Below are 15,999 nucleotides of genomic sequence, written 5' to 3' on the forward strand. Positions count from 1 at the left end.
TTCAGAATGAAAATAGTTTAACATGCAAGCTTTGAAAAAAAAATTTTTTTTGTTTGTAGTTACTGATTTCAAACTGTTGATTATCAAAATACGTTTTCATTGGCTTTTAGAACTAAACAGAATTTTTGTGGAATAATAGAGCTGCATAATTTGCAACCTAATAGAACTGTTTTATGGCCATGCTAATTTATTTTAAAGATTGTCAGTAAATTCCACATGCATTTGTTTCAGTATGTTTTGAGCATGATGTGCAGGTGAATTGCAATGAATTATATCAGTCTTTATTTTGTTTTGTTTTATTTTATTCTTCCTCTTTTTCCGCTAGATTATAGTTGAAGTTGTACCTAATGACCCTGTACGCTTGTTACCTGATTCTTTACCAGCTACTCCAGCAGTTTCCAATGTTCGAACTCTTACTAGCCGTACACTGGTCAAGGATTTATACCTCCACGTAATGGTAACTATACTTTAATACAATATCATAATGAGGGAAATATATAAGACTGCTAAAATATTGTGTAATTTTGCTGTAAGGCATTGCTGCTCTCTCTTTGCAGATTAACTTCACAAAAAATATGTAAATCAGTGATTTCCAGGTGCATCTTGTTTTATTTACATACACATGACCAAAGCTAAAACATGCAATCCTTGCTGTCAGGCATCTCAATTGAAACACATTTCTTGTTGTCACAGGAAAAAAATGTTTCAAGAATAGATTCTAGTGGGAAAACACTTATACATAGAGCAGATGTTTCTCTCCGTGATTTTTCTTTCAGGAGGTAGTTTCTCTTAAAAATCTTGTATTATTAAAAATAAGGTTTCTTGAACTTTGAACGTTCACAGGGATACATGGAGATCACTTACCAATTACCACCATGGGCAAAACAGACTCAACTTGTGGAAAATTAATTTAATTTATCGCCAATTAAAATAGATTTGAGTAGTGGGAAACAAAGACAAAAAATGTAAAGCAACACCTTCCGTTCCACCCTTTCCCAGGCTCAGCTTTGCTTCAGAGTCCTCTGCCCAGAGAGGTGGTAGATGCCCCATCCCTAGAAACCCTTCCCTGAACAGCACAGAGGGATGGGGAATGGGGGGTCACAGTCAGTCCATAACAGCTCCTCTCTGCCACCCCTTCCTCCTCACAGTTTCCCTGCTCTAGTGTGGGTCCCTCCATGGGCTTCAGTCCTTCATGAACAGCTCCAGCATGAGCCCTCTCCGCAGGCTGTACTTCTTCAGGAAGTACACACTTGCTGCAGCATGGGGTCCTCCATGGGCTGCCATGTGGATATCTGCTCCACTGTGGTCCTTCATGGGCTGCAGGGAAGTACCTGCTCCACCGTGGCCTCCCCACAGGCTGCAGGGGAATCTCTGCTCTGGCACCTGGAGCTCCTCCCCACCTCTTTCTTCTCTTATGTTGCTGTTCCCTCTGCTGTTGCTCTTTTTTTTTTTTTTTTCTTCCCCTCTCCTCTTCTGTGAATTTTTGCCCTTTCTGGAGTATATTTTCCCAGAGGAACCACCACTGAGGCTGAGGGGCTTAGCTGTGCCCTGCGGTGAGTTGGTTGGAGTCAGCTGGCATCAGCTGTGTCCAGCACAGGGCAGCCCCAGCCTCTCCTCACAGAGAGCACCCTACCAACCCCCCACTCCCAGCACCTTGCTATGTAAACACAATGGAGTGTATAAATGGATTACTTAGTTCATGACCCAAACTAACTTTTTTGTCTTTTTTACTTACAGGATGAATACAACAACCACACTGGAATTGATCTAGTTGGCAGAATAATAGCAAAAATTAAGAGCCTCAATGAAGATGATGATATAGAGATCCCGCAGTTTCAGGGGAAAGTCAGTACAATTGAGTTTCCATTTGACAGAGGATCAGCTCAAATTGTAAGTGTGACTGAAATACACAGTTAGCTCCATGAGCAGTGGATCTAATGAGGCCTATTTTCCTACAGTTTCAAGGTTCATCTTACACCTCATCATGGTTTGTGGAGGGTTAGTATATATTGTAGCCTTCTCTTACTGATAAGCAGATAAATTATTTATTCTCTGGTTGGTTGCTGATTTTCAGAAAACCTGAAAGACAGATGTTCTTTAAACTGGTTATCCTTGCCAAGCGAGGGAAGTTTACAAGTACGTTCAAAAACTCAGTTAGGGACTGGGTCTTACAGGGGGATCCAGGATAAGTTTTCCTCCTTTGAATTTCACATGTAAATGACACTTTACCAGTTTCTAGTTAAACCATTAATATTAGCGGTATTTTACATTTTATTTATAATACTATGTGTCTGCAATGTCTTAAGATAATTTAGTCTGACCTTTTCATATATATCTTAACAAAATTTTCCAGGTTCTCTTTACATTTTGCAAGCTAACTGGGCTTATATATACTTTGCAGAAAGGCATTCTATCCTCATTTGAAGAATTAAGGATAAAACTGCCACTTCTCTTTATGCTTTATTTCAGTTAATACTGCCCTTGACTGTTAAAAATGCTTGCCTTATTTCAGTTTGAATCTCTGACTGTGGCATCATGCAGACCTCTGAAAGTACTGCATATTGTAGTCACATCATCACAGTCCCTTTTTCTTCAACAAATACAGATTGAATTTTTAAAACGTAAGTCCCATCTGTAACAGTTGTTACAAAGTATAATGTAAAAGACACAAGTTAAAACGTGCGCATACACAAAATCAAAAACTGTTCAACACACATTAAAAAAAAAAAAAAAAAAATCTGAGTGCAGCGCCACACATTTGTTCTGAGTGGCATAGTCACAATATCTCATTTAAAAGCCCACAGAGAACTTCAGTCAATAGGACTATTCACATGGCGAAATAGGCGCACGAAGATTTTTTTTTTAAGTTGCTGAAGGATGATATAAGAATTTGGTTCCTCAGGTTGTCATGTGTTTGACTAGCGTGAAATATATGGAAATCTTGAAACAATTAGCAGGTGTACTGAAGGAGGGTTCAACTTTTTAAAGACATTTTCTCAGCCACCTTTTCTAACTCATTTATTGGACGAGCATCAGTGTGTGCCAGGTGGAGGCAGACACTGCCTTAGCAACAAGTACAACATCTCCCAGTACATCTTGGAAATCACCACAATAAAAGCCCAGTAGAATCACTAAAATCTACAGATGCTACATGTTCATAATATATTTTATTCAGTACATCAGCATGTATATAGATGAAACTTAATGACACAGCATCAGTAATTCTCTGTTGTCAAGGACAGAAACATCCAGTTAACATGGGTAAACACTTTTCACCGGACAATCTGTCAAACTCTGGTCTACTCTGATCCATAAGGAAAAGTGACAAAATATGTACGAAAAACAAGCTGGAAAAATAAAATGCATGGACTGAATAGAGGTATCAGATAAAATTAAAATACAAATTGATTTATGGTGTACTCTGAGTTTCTCTTGTTCCCCAATCATGTTTCAGGAGTAGTAAATCAATTGGTTTGTGAACACATTTTGCTCGGGCAGGTGGAGTGGGAAAAAGTGCAAAAGTATAGGTAAAAGGTCAGCTATAAGCATTGGTCTAATAAAATAGCACATTTCTCCACAAATCTTGCATTTACAACTATGGTTGAAATTTCAAGCGGTGTTTAAAACTTCATACTGTTGAGGGGAATAATAACCCCATAGAGTGGACTCAGGCAGTTCAGATCATATTACTGGATAATTTCTCAGACTTCTCAGCGATGTAGAAATAACATTTTTTTTTTTTATCTCCATGTACTAGTAACTTGCTGTTGAGTCACTCTGACCTTAATACTTCAGTGACTAAGCTAACAACCTATAGAGGCGGGGGGCGGGGAGGGGCATGTTTGGTTGTTTGTTGGTTGTTGGGGGTTTTTTGTTTGGCTTGTTTTGGAATTTTTTTTTTTTTGTAAGCAGATGCTTTTTATTTTTACTTATATATTCCTGGTTTGTTGGAGAGATTGGGGTTTGCATTCTACTGCTTTCTCATTACTACAATCTGATGAGATCCTACTGCTTTTGACAGTAACTTGTGTTCCTAAGTCTTCTGTCAGGAATAATTCCATTTCAGTGAATCCCATATCTCTTGCCCTCTTTGGGCAGTTTTCAATTGTCTAGTTTATACTGAGTTCTCTGACTTCAGACAACTCATATAACTCATGTGGAAAGGATTTGTTGGTTGTGATGCAATGTACTTTTCACATGACTAGTAACAGGGACGACGACACTAGCGTTTTTTCAAATATCTTGAAATTTTTCCACCTTGTTTATAATCATGTGCAATTAGCATCAATGTAATGAAGCTGATAACCTGACATGTTTACCCTTACACTGAGGTTCAGGAATACTAAACTTGTTTTATGAAGGAAAATGTTTAGATTTTTATTAGTGTAAATTTTCTAAGGAAAAGGTATTTCCACTACAGACTTCTGATTAAATATGTAGCTGCAATATTTTTGAAAGCCATGAAGACTATCTTTGAAGGTTATATATCTATCTCTTCTTTTAGGCTGCAACCACCTCTCTCTTGATTTGGCCACTTGAGTAGCAATTTCTACATGTTAAAGGTGGAAACAGTATGAGTTTTATTATAAGCATTATTCATTTTATGCATGATACCTTTCCCAAAGTAACAGCGCATTTAGATATTACCTATACTAATTTTATTTGTTTACCATTCTTTATGGTTTCATAATATTTCCTGTGTTTGTAAGGAAAGGTGAAGGATTTAGTTTGCCTTTTCAATAAGGAATTGATAAGAAATGGGATGTTTATGTTAGCGTTTGGATATATACTTTGCATTCATTTGGGACCTGCTGTCTACTTCCATGGTAACAGCAGTAACTTTAACTCAGCACTGGGAATAGTTTGTTTTTCTTTCTCTGTGTTTCTGCATTGGGTCTTTCTTTTTAATGTTTCTTTTGCATTTGTTCACATGCTGAATGAAGTACATCCAAGGAAATCTTGCTTATGGCACAGTGCAGATAATATTTTTTTCTGAGCATAAGTCTCTTAAATAAAATATATAGCCAAAAATAATAAGGCTCTTTAAAAACAGGTAAAATGATGAACTTAGTTCTTAAATAATAAAATAGTTACTGCTAAATCTTTGTATTTTGCTTCTTTCTATTAGATATAAAAGGCATTTCCAAGCCAATACTTAAAAATGTAGTAATATTTATAGACATTATGTGTTAGGTAACTTTCTAAGATTTAGTATTTGAAGAATGTTTATTTTATTTTGTGTATTACCTCAAGTGTGAACATAAACTTATGCATGTTTTTTTGTTTTATTAGAATCTAGTGCTGGCTGAAAACAGTCCTGGAAGAGATAGCACTGAATATATTCTTGTATTTGAGCCAGATTTGCCAGCTTTGAAAAAGCCTTTGGAACCATACCGTCTGTCATTTATGTTTTACAATGGTATGTTTCAATTACTCTAAAATGTTTGCTTTTCTTCAGAATCAACTATTTTTAGATCCATAACACTTCTTCAGAACTGTGTAATAGCTTAGTCGATTTTTGCTGATGTTTAAACCAACTGAGTATGTTACTGTATTTTCTTATAAAAAGGTTTATATTTATTTCTGTAGATTTCAAGAAGCAGCAACAGATGGCATCACTTACAAGGGAGAGAGACCAATTATCTCAGTCCATAGGTGTTTACAGAAGTTGGTTTGATACTACTAATCAGCTTGTAACTGAAATGAAATGTAAGTTCAATCAAATACATAAATAAATTTCCTGGGAATTAAACTTTTTTTTCTCCTCAATAATTTTGAGAATATAGAAGTGGGGAGAAAAATCAGTATTGAAATCATGAGATACAGTAATTAGAGGGGAGCGTAAGGGAGTTACGTTTTTGCATTATCAGGGAAGCATCTAGTTATTTGGATGGACCTACCTATAAAGGGTCTTGATTTGAGGTAGAATGTCTTATGTCAGAACTGTCAAAAGGAGGAATAAAACATTGAAGTTGGTGGTCTGATTCTTTTTTCCATGACCACCTTGCGCTCCCATCTTTGCAATGGATATGTGATTGCTCATCCATCTGGAAATTCGACAGTTACCTAAAAACTATTTTAGGGAATGAAGTATAGATAATCCTTTTCAAAAAGTTAGTCTTACATTTTCAAAATGTTACTTTTGCCCCCTACATTTGACCCTATATACACTATTCAAAAGTATTGTGTAGCTATCCATTGTTTATGTTCTTCAGTAAATTTAATCCTTTATAAAGTCTGTTAAACAGCAGAGTAGTGTGAGGACAGTTGTTTATGGGAATGGGAGAGATGAAGGAAACGTTTTCTTTGCATTATTTTTTTGTTTGTATCATCCTGTTTTAATAGACACATTTTGAATTATTATTGTAAGTAATCACTAAATGTAAATAAAGCACACTGCAACTAGAAGATGCTGCTGTTTCTTGTAATTTTAGTACAGGGCTATGTTTCTGTTACTTGCTTACGGCCTGTTTTTTTAATGGATGCAAATTCCTGAATTCCAGTGTGAAAGGCAAAAAGTTTTGCTTCATATTTGCAGATTTTTGTACATCTGTAGAGAGTAAGTTAGTGCACGAGATTGTACATTATGCTTAAATAATATTTCCAAATACAAATCTATTTGAATAGAGAGACTGGGAAGCAACTCACCTGTTTATTGATTTGTTTTCAAAATTGGTTTAGATGTGAAAGTTGAGGAAATAGCATCCAGAAGGTGGTGTTCCGTGTAAGAGACAAAAGAGGGTAGTGCCAGCTACCACCCTTCCCTTCCCTCTTGCCATTTTGCCTGGTGGAGAACCATTTGGAAGATAATTGAGAATGCAAAGAAAAAAAGAGCATACATTCTCAGACTGATCTAAGGACTAGCCCCATTGCTTCCTGAAGCTGAAGGAAAAGGCAGCTGCTGAAATTGCTTAGAAGCTGGACAAATCTTTGTGGAAAATCCTGATATTCTGTGCTGAAATTGAGAAGTAGATACTATCAGCTGTGGGTGGCTTAATTCTGAAAAGTTGTAAGAAATTCTGTAAGAAAAGTTCTGTTGCTTTCTAATATTTCCTTAGTCTCTGTTGATTTTATTGGTTTCAGGTCAGGTTAAAGAAGCTGAAACAAGAGAAACTCACCTGAAGAATGAACTGAAAAAGCACCAGATTGAATTACCACAGACAAACACAGTATGGCTTTTTTCTTACTAAATTACATAACATCTTAAAAATAAATTTAATCTTACTATGAAATTGGTATCATTATATAACATTGTGGAATCACACTAGTATATACACAAGCACCTGTTACTGAAACCCTACAAATTTAATCCATGAGGAAAATCTGTAGATCGATGCCAAAATTCATTTTTTTCTACTGTTCTGCTAGTGTGATTATCTCTTAAACTGCTAGAGTAATCAGAAAAACATCTTTTTTGTATCCTGATCCTGTTTTTGCCTTTCTGCTAAGGTTACCAGTTGTGTTACTGGTACTGCTAGTTTTAATAACGGGTTTTTGCAGGCTGATCAATATACACTGGATGTATTCTGGCATTAGTAGACCAAAGGAAAACACTTCTGAGAATTAGTGAATTTCATATTTTACTGCCAAAGTTGATGTAAAAGTAAGTTTGAAAGATTCAGGGCAATGTACCCTATTGCTAATTTCCCATAAAGATACAATTCTATTTTAAATAAACTTTTTAATGAAAATTTTCAAATTACTAACATTTTGGAAAAACATAGAAATTAACAGTAAAAGTAACTAATTCTGCAGCTCAGCCCAATGATATATGCTTGCTAACTTTAAATTTTAATTCTCAGCTTCAGTATGTGGATTCTCTTATAAAACAAAAGATATTGGATCAAGAAGGAGTAATGAAACAGCCAAGGCGAACTTGTACGCTCCCAAACTATCCAAAAGGCAACCAGGATGTTTTAGGCAAGGTGAGTTTTCTCTCTGAGAGCCTTCAAATGAGTTTTTGTTGGTTCCAGGAAGTGGTACTGATGAAAAATTAGTCAACTGAATATGCAAGTAATTTTTGAGGAGTATTAAAAAGAAGATAGCATTCTCAACCCATCAGATGACCATCTCTTCTAACAGAGCCATCAACAGGGGAATTAAATGTCTGATTCGTGTTGTAGGATGATTGTGATCGGTAATGATTCCATGATTCTGTGGAAAGGGGAGGTAGTCTTGGCTTCTATTTTGACTGTTCTAACTTCTCTGGTACAGATTGCACACTTAGCACAAATTGAGGATAATGAAGCAGCAAAAGTTATCTCTTGGCATTTGGCAAGTGACATGGACTGCGTAGTCACACTGACTACTGAAGCCGCTCGCTCTATTTTTGATGAAACTCATGGTCGACAACAGGTGTTACCCCTTGATTCCATTTACAAGAAGACACTTCCTGATTGGAACAGGTAGAGAGAAAACAAAGAAACTTCTGCATTTGTATTACATACTTTCTTAACTTTTTTTGTCTAATTTCTTTTTTAAACTTGATTCCTATTAAAAATTCGAAGTGTAAAATTTCTGGCTTCATAATTATAGCAACAGTAATGTCATTGAAATGTTAGCTGAAATCCTAGCTTTATATCTTTAGTTGTGTGTTGTTCTTTATTTAATAAGGTGTTTCTCTTAAAGAGAACACAATCTGCCTATTTTTTTGTCTTCATTTCTACATGTTTTCTAGAGCAGGAACTTTTTTTTAATAATTTCAGTGCTACAAATCAAATTCTAACTTTTTTAAAAATCCAAGTCCGGAGTACGTTCTCTAAAAGTCATCTGTAGTAATAGAAATTCATTCTGCTGTTTTGGTTTCCAGGAAGATAAAGGAAAATATAATAATTTTGTGCCTGAAGATAATTTGCTTATGAAGATGGCTGCTAAGAATGCCTTTTAGAAAAGATCTGATGTGCAGATGTATTTATAAGGTCCAAAATCTCAGTTTTTATAAAATAGTGTATTAAAACTTGTCCGTAAACCTAGTCCTGTGAATTTGTTGGATATATGTCTCATTGCAAATTAGTGTTTCACCAACACATCTTTAATATAACTGGAATTGCAGATACTATTGGCATCATTTAGCACCTAATGTGGAAGTGTTAAGATGCATTCAATTCAGTTTGATATTTCTGACTAGAGTGTGAGAAACAATAATGAAATAAGGACAAATTACTTTTTTCTCCCTCATTCTCTCCTTTCTTTAACTAGGCCTTTACCTCACTTAAGAAATGGAAAAATCTGCTTCAGACCTATTGGAAATCCTGTATTTGCCAGAGATCTGTTAACATTTCCAGATAATGTAGAGCAGTGTCAAACAGGTAAATGATGTTAAAGAAATTGTCCATAACTTCTTTCTTATATTAAGAGTTGGAGTCTGTAATTAGTTTAATATGTTTTTCATTTTACTTTATAGCTTCCCAGTGTTGAAATATTCCTCTCTGTTGTTAATAAAAAATAATTTTTAGTCCAGTTTATTTTCAGAAAGTTAGATATTATCGGAGGCTTTATAAATTCTTCTTTGTGTCCCTCAATAGCAGAATAGGCTATTACTTTTCTGGGGGAACTTAAACACATTGCTTGATATATCTTATGCAAGGCTACATCATGTTAGACTTTAAATAGAACAGTCTTTTATTAGCAGAAGAAAGGGCTTAAAACCAGTTGGATCATCACCCTGGGAATTTTTTTCTTTGATAACCCATTGAATATTAAGAAACTAAGAACAGCATTCAAGGAGGACTTAAAAAAATTATCGTTTACATAATTTCCTAAAACCTTGGGTTTTATTATGTGTGTTTTCATAAATGTAAATGTAAGATATCAAGAGAGTACTTTGGTGGAAAATAGAGTCAATTATGCCATAAGGCAATTAAACATACTATTTTTTTTCTTTATTAATTCTTTGATGAAAACAGAAGATTGCATGTTTACCTGAATCTCAGAATAAAATTTCATTGAAAAAAGATCATGCACATGCTATTTCCCTTGCACTTCTCTGAAAAGCTGTAATAATGATGCCACGGAATTGATTTTTCAAAACTCAAGTTATTTTGTTGCAGAGAAATTTCATGGTTCAAAAAATTGCATTTTTCAGTGTTTGGAATGCTCTTGGGTGACACTATCATTATAGATAACTTGGATGCTGCCAACCATTACAGAAAAGAGGTATGATTCAATTATTCTTGATATTTTTTAAAACAAATATATTGTATAGCAACATATTTAATACATTACAAACTTACTACAATAATTGCTAAGTTTTAAGGCTGCATTAGCTGTAAGCATGCTTAGTGTCTGTAAGTCTCGATGCACTTAACAGTGAATGAAATCTTTATTGTTGGCACTGGCAAAATTACCTCTATTCAACAAATTCCATTATGTGAATCTGGCCATGAAGCATGGGACCATGCTTTTAAAGATAAACATTTTTAGTTTTGCTGTTGAGGGTTATGCAAATGCAAATTCTTCAGTACTTTCCTAGTACCTGTATGTATAATAAAACACAGGAGTCTGAGGCACATGATCAAATTTCAGATCCACTAAAATCTTGATGTGAAACTAACTAACTAGACCTTTTTCTGACCCATTTTATTTAGGTTTAATGGGAAACGTTTTAGCAGGCAAGAGTCTCTGAGGAAGTCCTGACACTGGGCACTTTGTTTCAGTTTATGAGTCTGCTAGAATTGAAACACTGATTCTGCATGAGAACGAAGAACAGTACTGATTTAATATTAAGCTCTCGGGGGTGGATATTATTGGGGTTTTTTTTCTCTCCAGAAGTATAAGAAATTGTACTGCAGGGTTGTTCTTAAGAGAACAACAAGTTAACAAGGAACCTCTGGTGGCATCTAAAATTGGTTGCCTGTTTCATTCTTTCACAGTCAGTACAACATGGATTTCCCGCTCTGTGCTCTGGGCCTTACCAGCTCTTTTACTCTGTGATTCCATTCCCTTTTTATTGGCTACCGCTAGCTGGTAACTGGGAACAAGAACTGTCTTGAATGTTTCCAAAGAGCGTCTCAGAAGTTTACATATAATCATAGTAAAAAACAGATGACTGACATTAATATTTTAATTTTCATGATGTGATATAACCATCTCGCTGTCCATCAAGTGAACAAATAGATACTGTTTTTCAGCTGTGAAGACTGTATGTGCTTCTTGCAGCAAAAGGTATATATTTTTTACTGCAAAGTCAAACAGAAGAGACAGGAGAGTCAGATCTAAGTTGTTAATCAGTGTCAGGAGACTGACCATCTGTGTCCATTCAGAAAAAGGAGTTTGTGTATGTGGTCATTTCACTTGATTAGTTTGTCACTCCATTTGTTTCAGTCACCACAGGTAAATTTCATCAACTATATGGAGGTTTTATTGAATATGTTACAAGAAATAAATTCTTGGAATTTAAGTCTTGTGCATTTAAAAAAAATCTTCATCAAATAATTGAATAAGTGCTTACCTTTCTTGTCAACACTAATGTTTATTGGCGTTACTTCATAGTATATGTTGATAATTCGCTTTTTCCATGGAGTTACTAATTTAGCATCACTTTTTTATACCTATGTAGGTTGTAAAAATTACACATTGCCCTACTTTGCTGACTAGGGAAGGAGACAGGATTCGCAGCAATGGAAAATTTGGAGGCCTTCAGAATAAAGCTCCTCCAATGGACAAACTCAGAGGAATGGTATTTGGAGCACCCATGCCAAAACTTTACTCTACTTTCTCTGGACAGATAGGTGGGTTAATGAAGTCATGAAAACACAGACCTTCCAAAATTATATTGCTTGCTTCTCTGTTATTCTCTTATGTAACAGAAAAATGAAAACTTCAATTTAGCATAAAGTTATTTTAAGAAGTATGACCTGTGCAATGTCCTATTTATGAATTTCCCTTTTCTTAAAAGTTGATAGCTATTAAATTTCCTTAAAGAAAAAAATAATAATCATGAGATATTCCTGCTTTTTCTTAGTCTTATTAAAGAAAGAATATACACAATGGTAATTATTCAAAAAGCAGGCATGAGAAGCTTGAGCTGATTGAATTCCTTGAAAAGCAGAAGTTTCAGGTCTTTTTCCTCCATAAACACCATACATCAATTTAGAATTTCTTACTGTGCAAGTAAGCTCTATGAAGCAGTGGTAGGAAAGTTCCTGTTCTCATCAGTGTCATGCACAACATCATCTACATTATTTCTCTATCAAGAAGATAACTTATATTTCCTGTGGGATCGCATACATTTTATGATGTACTTGGATTCTTCCTTCAGAATAAAGCTAAACCACGACAGTTCATAAATGAAGTTAAAAGATGACAGGTTATGACATGTAACAGCTGACCTGACTGATTTGTAAAACATTGAAAAGTCTTATTCACAAATAAGGTTGTTCTTAAATACTTAATTTTCAAAAGGAAGGACATGAAGTTTTTCCATGACAGTATCCCTAGAAATTTGCAGTGGAGAGGGGTGGGGGGAAAACAAGAGTACACATGTATCTATTGAAGTAGTCTTATATGTGAGCAAACTACTTAACACTGACCAGTAGTACATTCCATGTAGGAAAAACATAGTAAGCATTTCAGCTACAGACTGAAATATGCTGGGTTTAGCACATTTTATGTTTGTCTATCAGCACATTTTCAATTGTTGAACTCAATTACTACCCAGTGTGAATTAAATTGGAATTGTCTGTAATTTAGTACAGGAGCAATCATGGTAGAAGAAAACGGCATGTTTTAATTTCACTTGGATAGTTACTAGACATTTAAAGGAAAGTAATAGTGAAATTCCATATAAAGGACAGCACCTTATTACACAAGACTTGTTTTGAACTGAATTTCAGCCTTAACATTAGTTGTGACTTGCTCTTTGTCTATGCTTGTAGCATAAAAGGAAAGTAATTACTTAAACTGTGATCACACCAACAAGGTACTTCTAAAATAAACCATACTAAGAATTTACAGTGCCTTTTGTCAGACTGTAGTAACTATCTATGTGAGCACTTTCACCCTGTGGCAAGTGTAAGGTAATTTAGTGTTCAATTAAGCTTTGTGCAAACTACCTGATATTCACCACAAAGTAAAATGAATGAACCTGGGCTAACATGCTTGAACCCTTTCTTTATTACTTGACATATTTATTCAATGCCTACACAAAGAAAAATTCTTCGTTTCATGTTAAAAGAGGAACAAAGTTTGTCAGCAAAATAGGCCCTTGTTTACCTGGGTCTGCTGCTGACTCCTTGTTTAAATTTCCATAGGTAGGACAAAGTGAAACTCAGTAAATGTTCTCTTGTTCCACAAGGTGGACTAGAATTCAAGTTAGTAATACAAGCTTCAGCTTTGCAGCACTAAAAGCAAAACATTCTACAAGCTCACTTAATGGCAGAGCATTCAGTTTAGAGCACACAAGCAACAAGATGTGTAAAGAAATACCTGTTTGCCACATCATTTTCAGAGTTTGCTGGTACTTTACTGTGATCTAAGATATGGGCTCAAAAAGAAAAGAGAAATCAGTCTGTCTTTACAGTGTTTTAAGAGCAGCCACTGGTCTACTGTAAGTTTGGATGGGTTATTTTAAGTAGTGCTTTTTGAAAGATATGTTTTCCTCTGAATTTTATACATCATCTGGGTTGTATTTGGTAGCCTTCTAATTCGAAACAACCACTTATTTACTGTTTTGTGGTTTATTATTTTTTTCTTCAACTAGATCTTCTTCAGCAATACCGTGCAGCAGTGGTGAAACTTGACAATGTGAATAAGGACCTTGATTTACATTTGCAGTCACTTAACACTCCAGAAATGCAAAAGAAAAAGCAGGAACTTGCTGAACAAGAGAAAAGTCTCAAGCTAATAGAACAAAAATTGGGTAGGTTATTGTATTATATTTTTGGTGACCTAAAGGAGCAGACCTGTTAAGTTCATCCAGATGTATTATGCTCTTACAAACTAAAAGTCAAACTATGAAGGAAGATTGTTAAAATTAATGAAGAGCTTAGAGACGTCTCATTTTAGGGAAAGAACAGAAAAACTGTGTGTAGCACGATGCTGTGGATATTTCCTAGACCAGCACTGCCCTGTAATGTGTTCAGACAATAAAAATGTGGTCAGTTAGCATCTTGTGAACATAAAACTATGATCTCACTAATAGGAGATTATATAACTGTTAGTCTGGCTGGCCCAGTGGTAGAGAACATTGACATTCTCTTTTTAAATGACTGCGTAGTAAAGAGCTGAATTGCTTTTGCTAAGGAAACACAATCAAAACATTGTACTACAAAAAGAAACACCCCTAATTCTGCAAGGATGGTATTTCTTAGTTAGAAATGGCTTTTATGTTAATATCAAATACTTTATGGTATTTCACGTTATATTTAAAAAAACAACATTTAGTCTGTGACAACTATAAATAAAGCAAATGTCATCTTTGAACTCAGTTTCAGACATAAGGTAACTATGAAACTTATGGCATGTCTAAAGCCTTACTTCAAAGGTTTAACACTGCTGTTACAGGACCATTTATAATCAATAGTATTAATACTTTTTTTTAATTTGTTCATATTGGCAACTTTTTCATAGGTATGACTCCGTCAGATAAAGTCACTGAATCATTACTTCAGCCTATGATGTTAGATATGTCCGACAGCCCCATCCCCCCCAAAAGAATGCGAAGAGAAACAGTAAAAAAATTGTATAGGTAAGTCTATTCTGCATCTAATTATTACTTTCCCATATCGTGAATTAAAAGCAAAAACTGGTTTGTTTTCTTTTTTGCATTGGAGATTTTTTTTAATTCATATTTGTATACAATAGCCAACGAGTACAGTTTGCATAAGGCTCATTTTCAAGGTAATTTTGATTTCCTTTAAATTTTCTGCTGTTATTTAAGCTTGATACAAAGATTTGCTTGCTAATTCTCTTTGTCTTTATGAACTGATTGATTGGCGTCTTTGTGCATTCACATTCCCCATATTTCTGATATATTCAACTCTGTTACAGCCCAAAAATTTGAGATGGCTTGGTCTGTAAACTTTTTAGGTTCAGTGTCAAATAATGGGCAGATGAACAGAGAAAGAGTCTTATTCTTTCTTTCTTATATTCTTACATAACTTTTTCTAAGTAACTGTCTGAGGTGAGCTGGTGGTAAAGTATTTAACACAGTTACCTCTTTACCTGTGTATCTACTTCTATATTGCCTCTGTGGGTAATGAATATTTGTACACACACCAAAAAAACCCCAGGCGAATCTGTAAGTCTGTATCTTTAAAATGACATGGAACTGACTTGCTGTTTCTCATGTCTCTCGTCATGGCTGCATCATTGTCTTTGCTGAACTATGGCCATATTTTTGAGATTGTTTAAATCTTACTCAGTTATGTTCTATAAATCTCAGAATGAGTTTTCACTATATTACTATGGCTCTATTATTTATATTATTATTTTAATTTTTTTACCCACATGTAGACAACTTAAGTTGTGAACTATTTAATATTAGCCTGATGCTATTCCTGATTTTAACAAGGTAATTGCAAGAATCAGAAGCTGTGCACAAATACGGGGTTTATAATATTTATGCTAGTGGGAGCTCTGTGCTTTTGCATCAATCGTATCAAATGTGTATATAGATATAAATAAAGACATATATGAAATATATATATAGAAAGAAAGGGCTGGGTTTATAAGCTACTGTGCTATGTTTTTGTTTAGCACAGAAGAATGGATCTCCTCTCCCACAAAGAAGCAGCAGCAACAGCAACCACTGCAGATATCCCCTTCAGAACTTAATGGAACTCCACGAAAGAGAAAGGCATAAACTGATGAGACTTGCTGGAAATAGCTATGTGTTGAATATGTGAATACGTTCAGTTAAAAGAAATATTCATGTTGTATTCCCCATTATTATGAAGATTTTTATACTGATAGAAGATATAAATGTATTTCAGTTCGTACTAACAAAAATTTAAGTATTTAACATTGATAGCCTAATTTTTCTATAGGTAATTTTCATGT

At 34.8% G+C, this 15,999-nt stretch overlaps 1 protein-coding gene across 1 annotated transcript in view; it reads left to right on the forward strand.

Moving 5' to 3' along the window:
- SMCHD1 (structural maintenance of chromosomes flexible hinge domain containing 1) overlaps positions 1–15,802 on the forward strand; it is a gene marked incomplete at both ends in the record, with an annotated part of 93,715 nt that extends 77,913 nt beyond the window's left edge. The window contains 13 exons of the mRNA XM_082015372.1: positions 326–457; positions 1,738–1,890; positions 5,293–5,419; positions 5,590–5,709; positions 7,084–7,169; positions 7,803–7,925; positions 8,215–8,405; positions 9,199–9,308; positions 10,085–10,155; positions 11,558–11,729; positions 13,700–13,858; positions 14,569–14,686; positions 15,697–15,802. Of these exons, the coding sequence (XP_081871498.1) occupies positions 326–457; positions 1,738–1,890; positions 5,293–5,419; positions 5,590–5,709; positions 7,084–7,169; positions 7,803–7,925; positions 8,215–8,405; positions 9,199–9,308; positions 10,085–10,155; positions 11,558–11,729; positions 13,700–13,858; positions 14,569–14,686; positions 15,697–15,802 (1,668 nt within the window). The remainder of the gene's footprint in view (positions 1–325; positions 458–1,737; positions 1,891–5,292; positions 5,420–5,589; positions 5,710–7,083; positions 7,170–7,802; positions 7,926–8,214; positions 8,406–9,198; positions 9,309–10,084; positions 10,156–11,557; positions 11,730–13,699; positions 13,859–14,568; positions 14,687–15,696) is intronic.
- Positions 15,803–15,999: the final 197 nt, after the last annotated feature.

Source organism: Phaethon aethereus (genome assembly GCF_964289735.1).
Source record: "Phaethon aethereus genome assembly, chromosome: 2".
Classification (NCBI taxonomy): Eukaryota; Metazoa; Chordata; class Aves; order Phaethontiformes; family Phaethontidae; genus Phaethon; species Phaethon aethereus.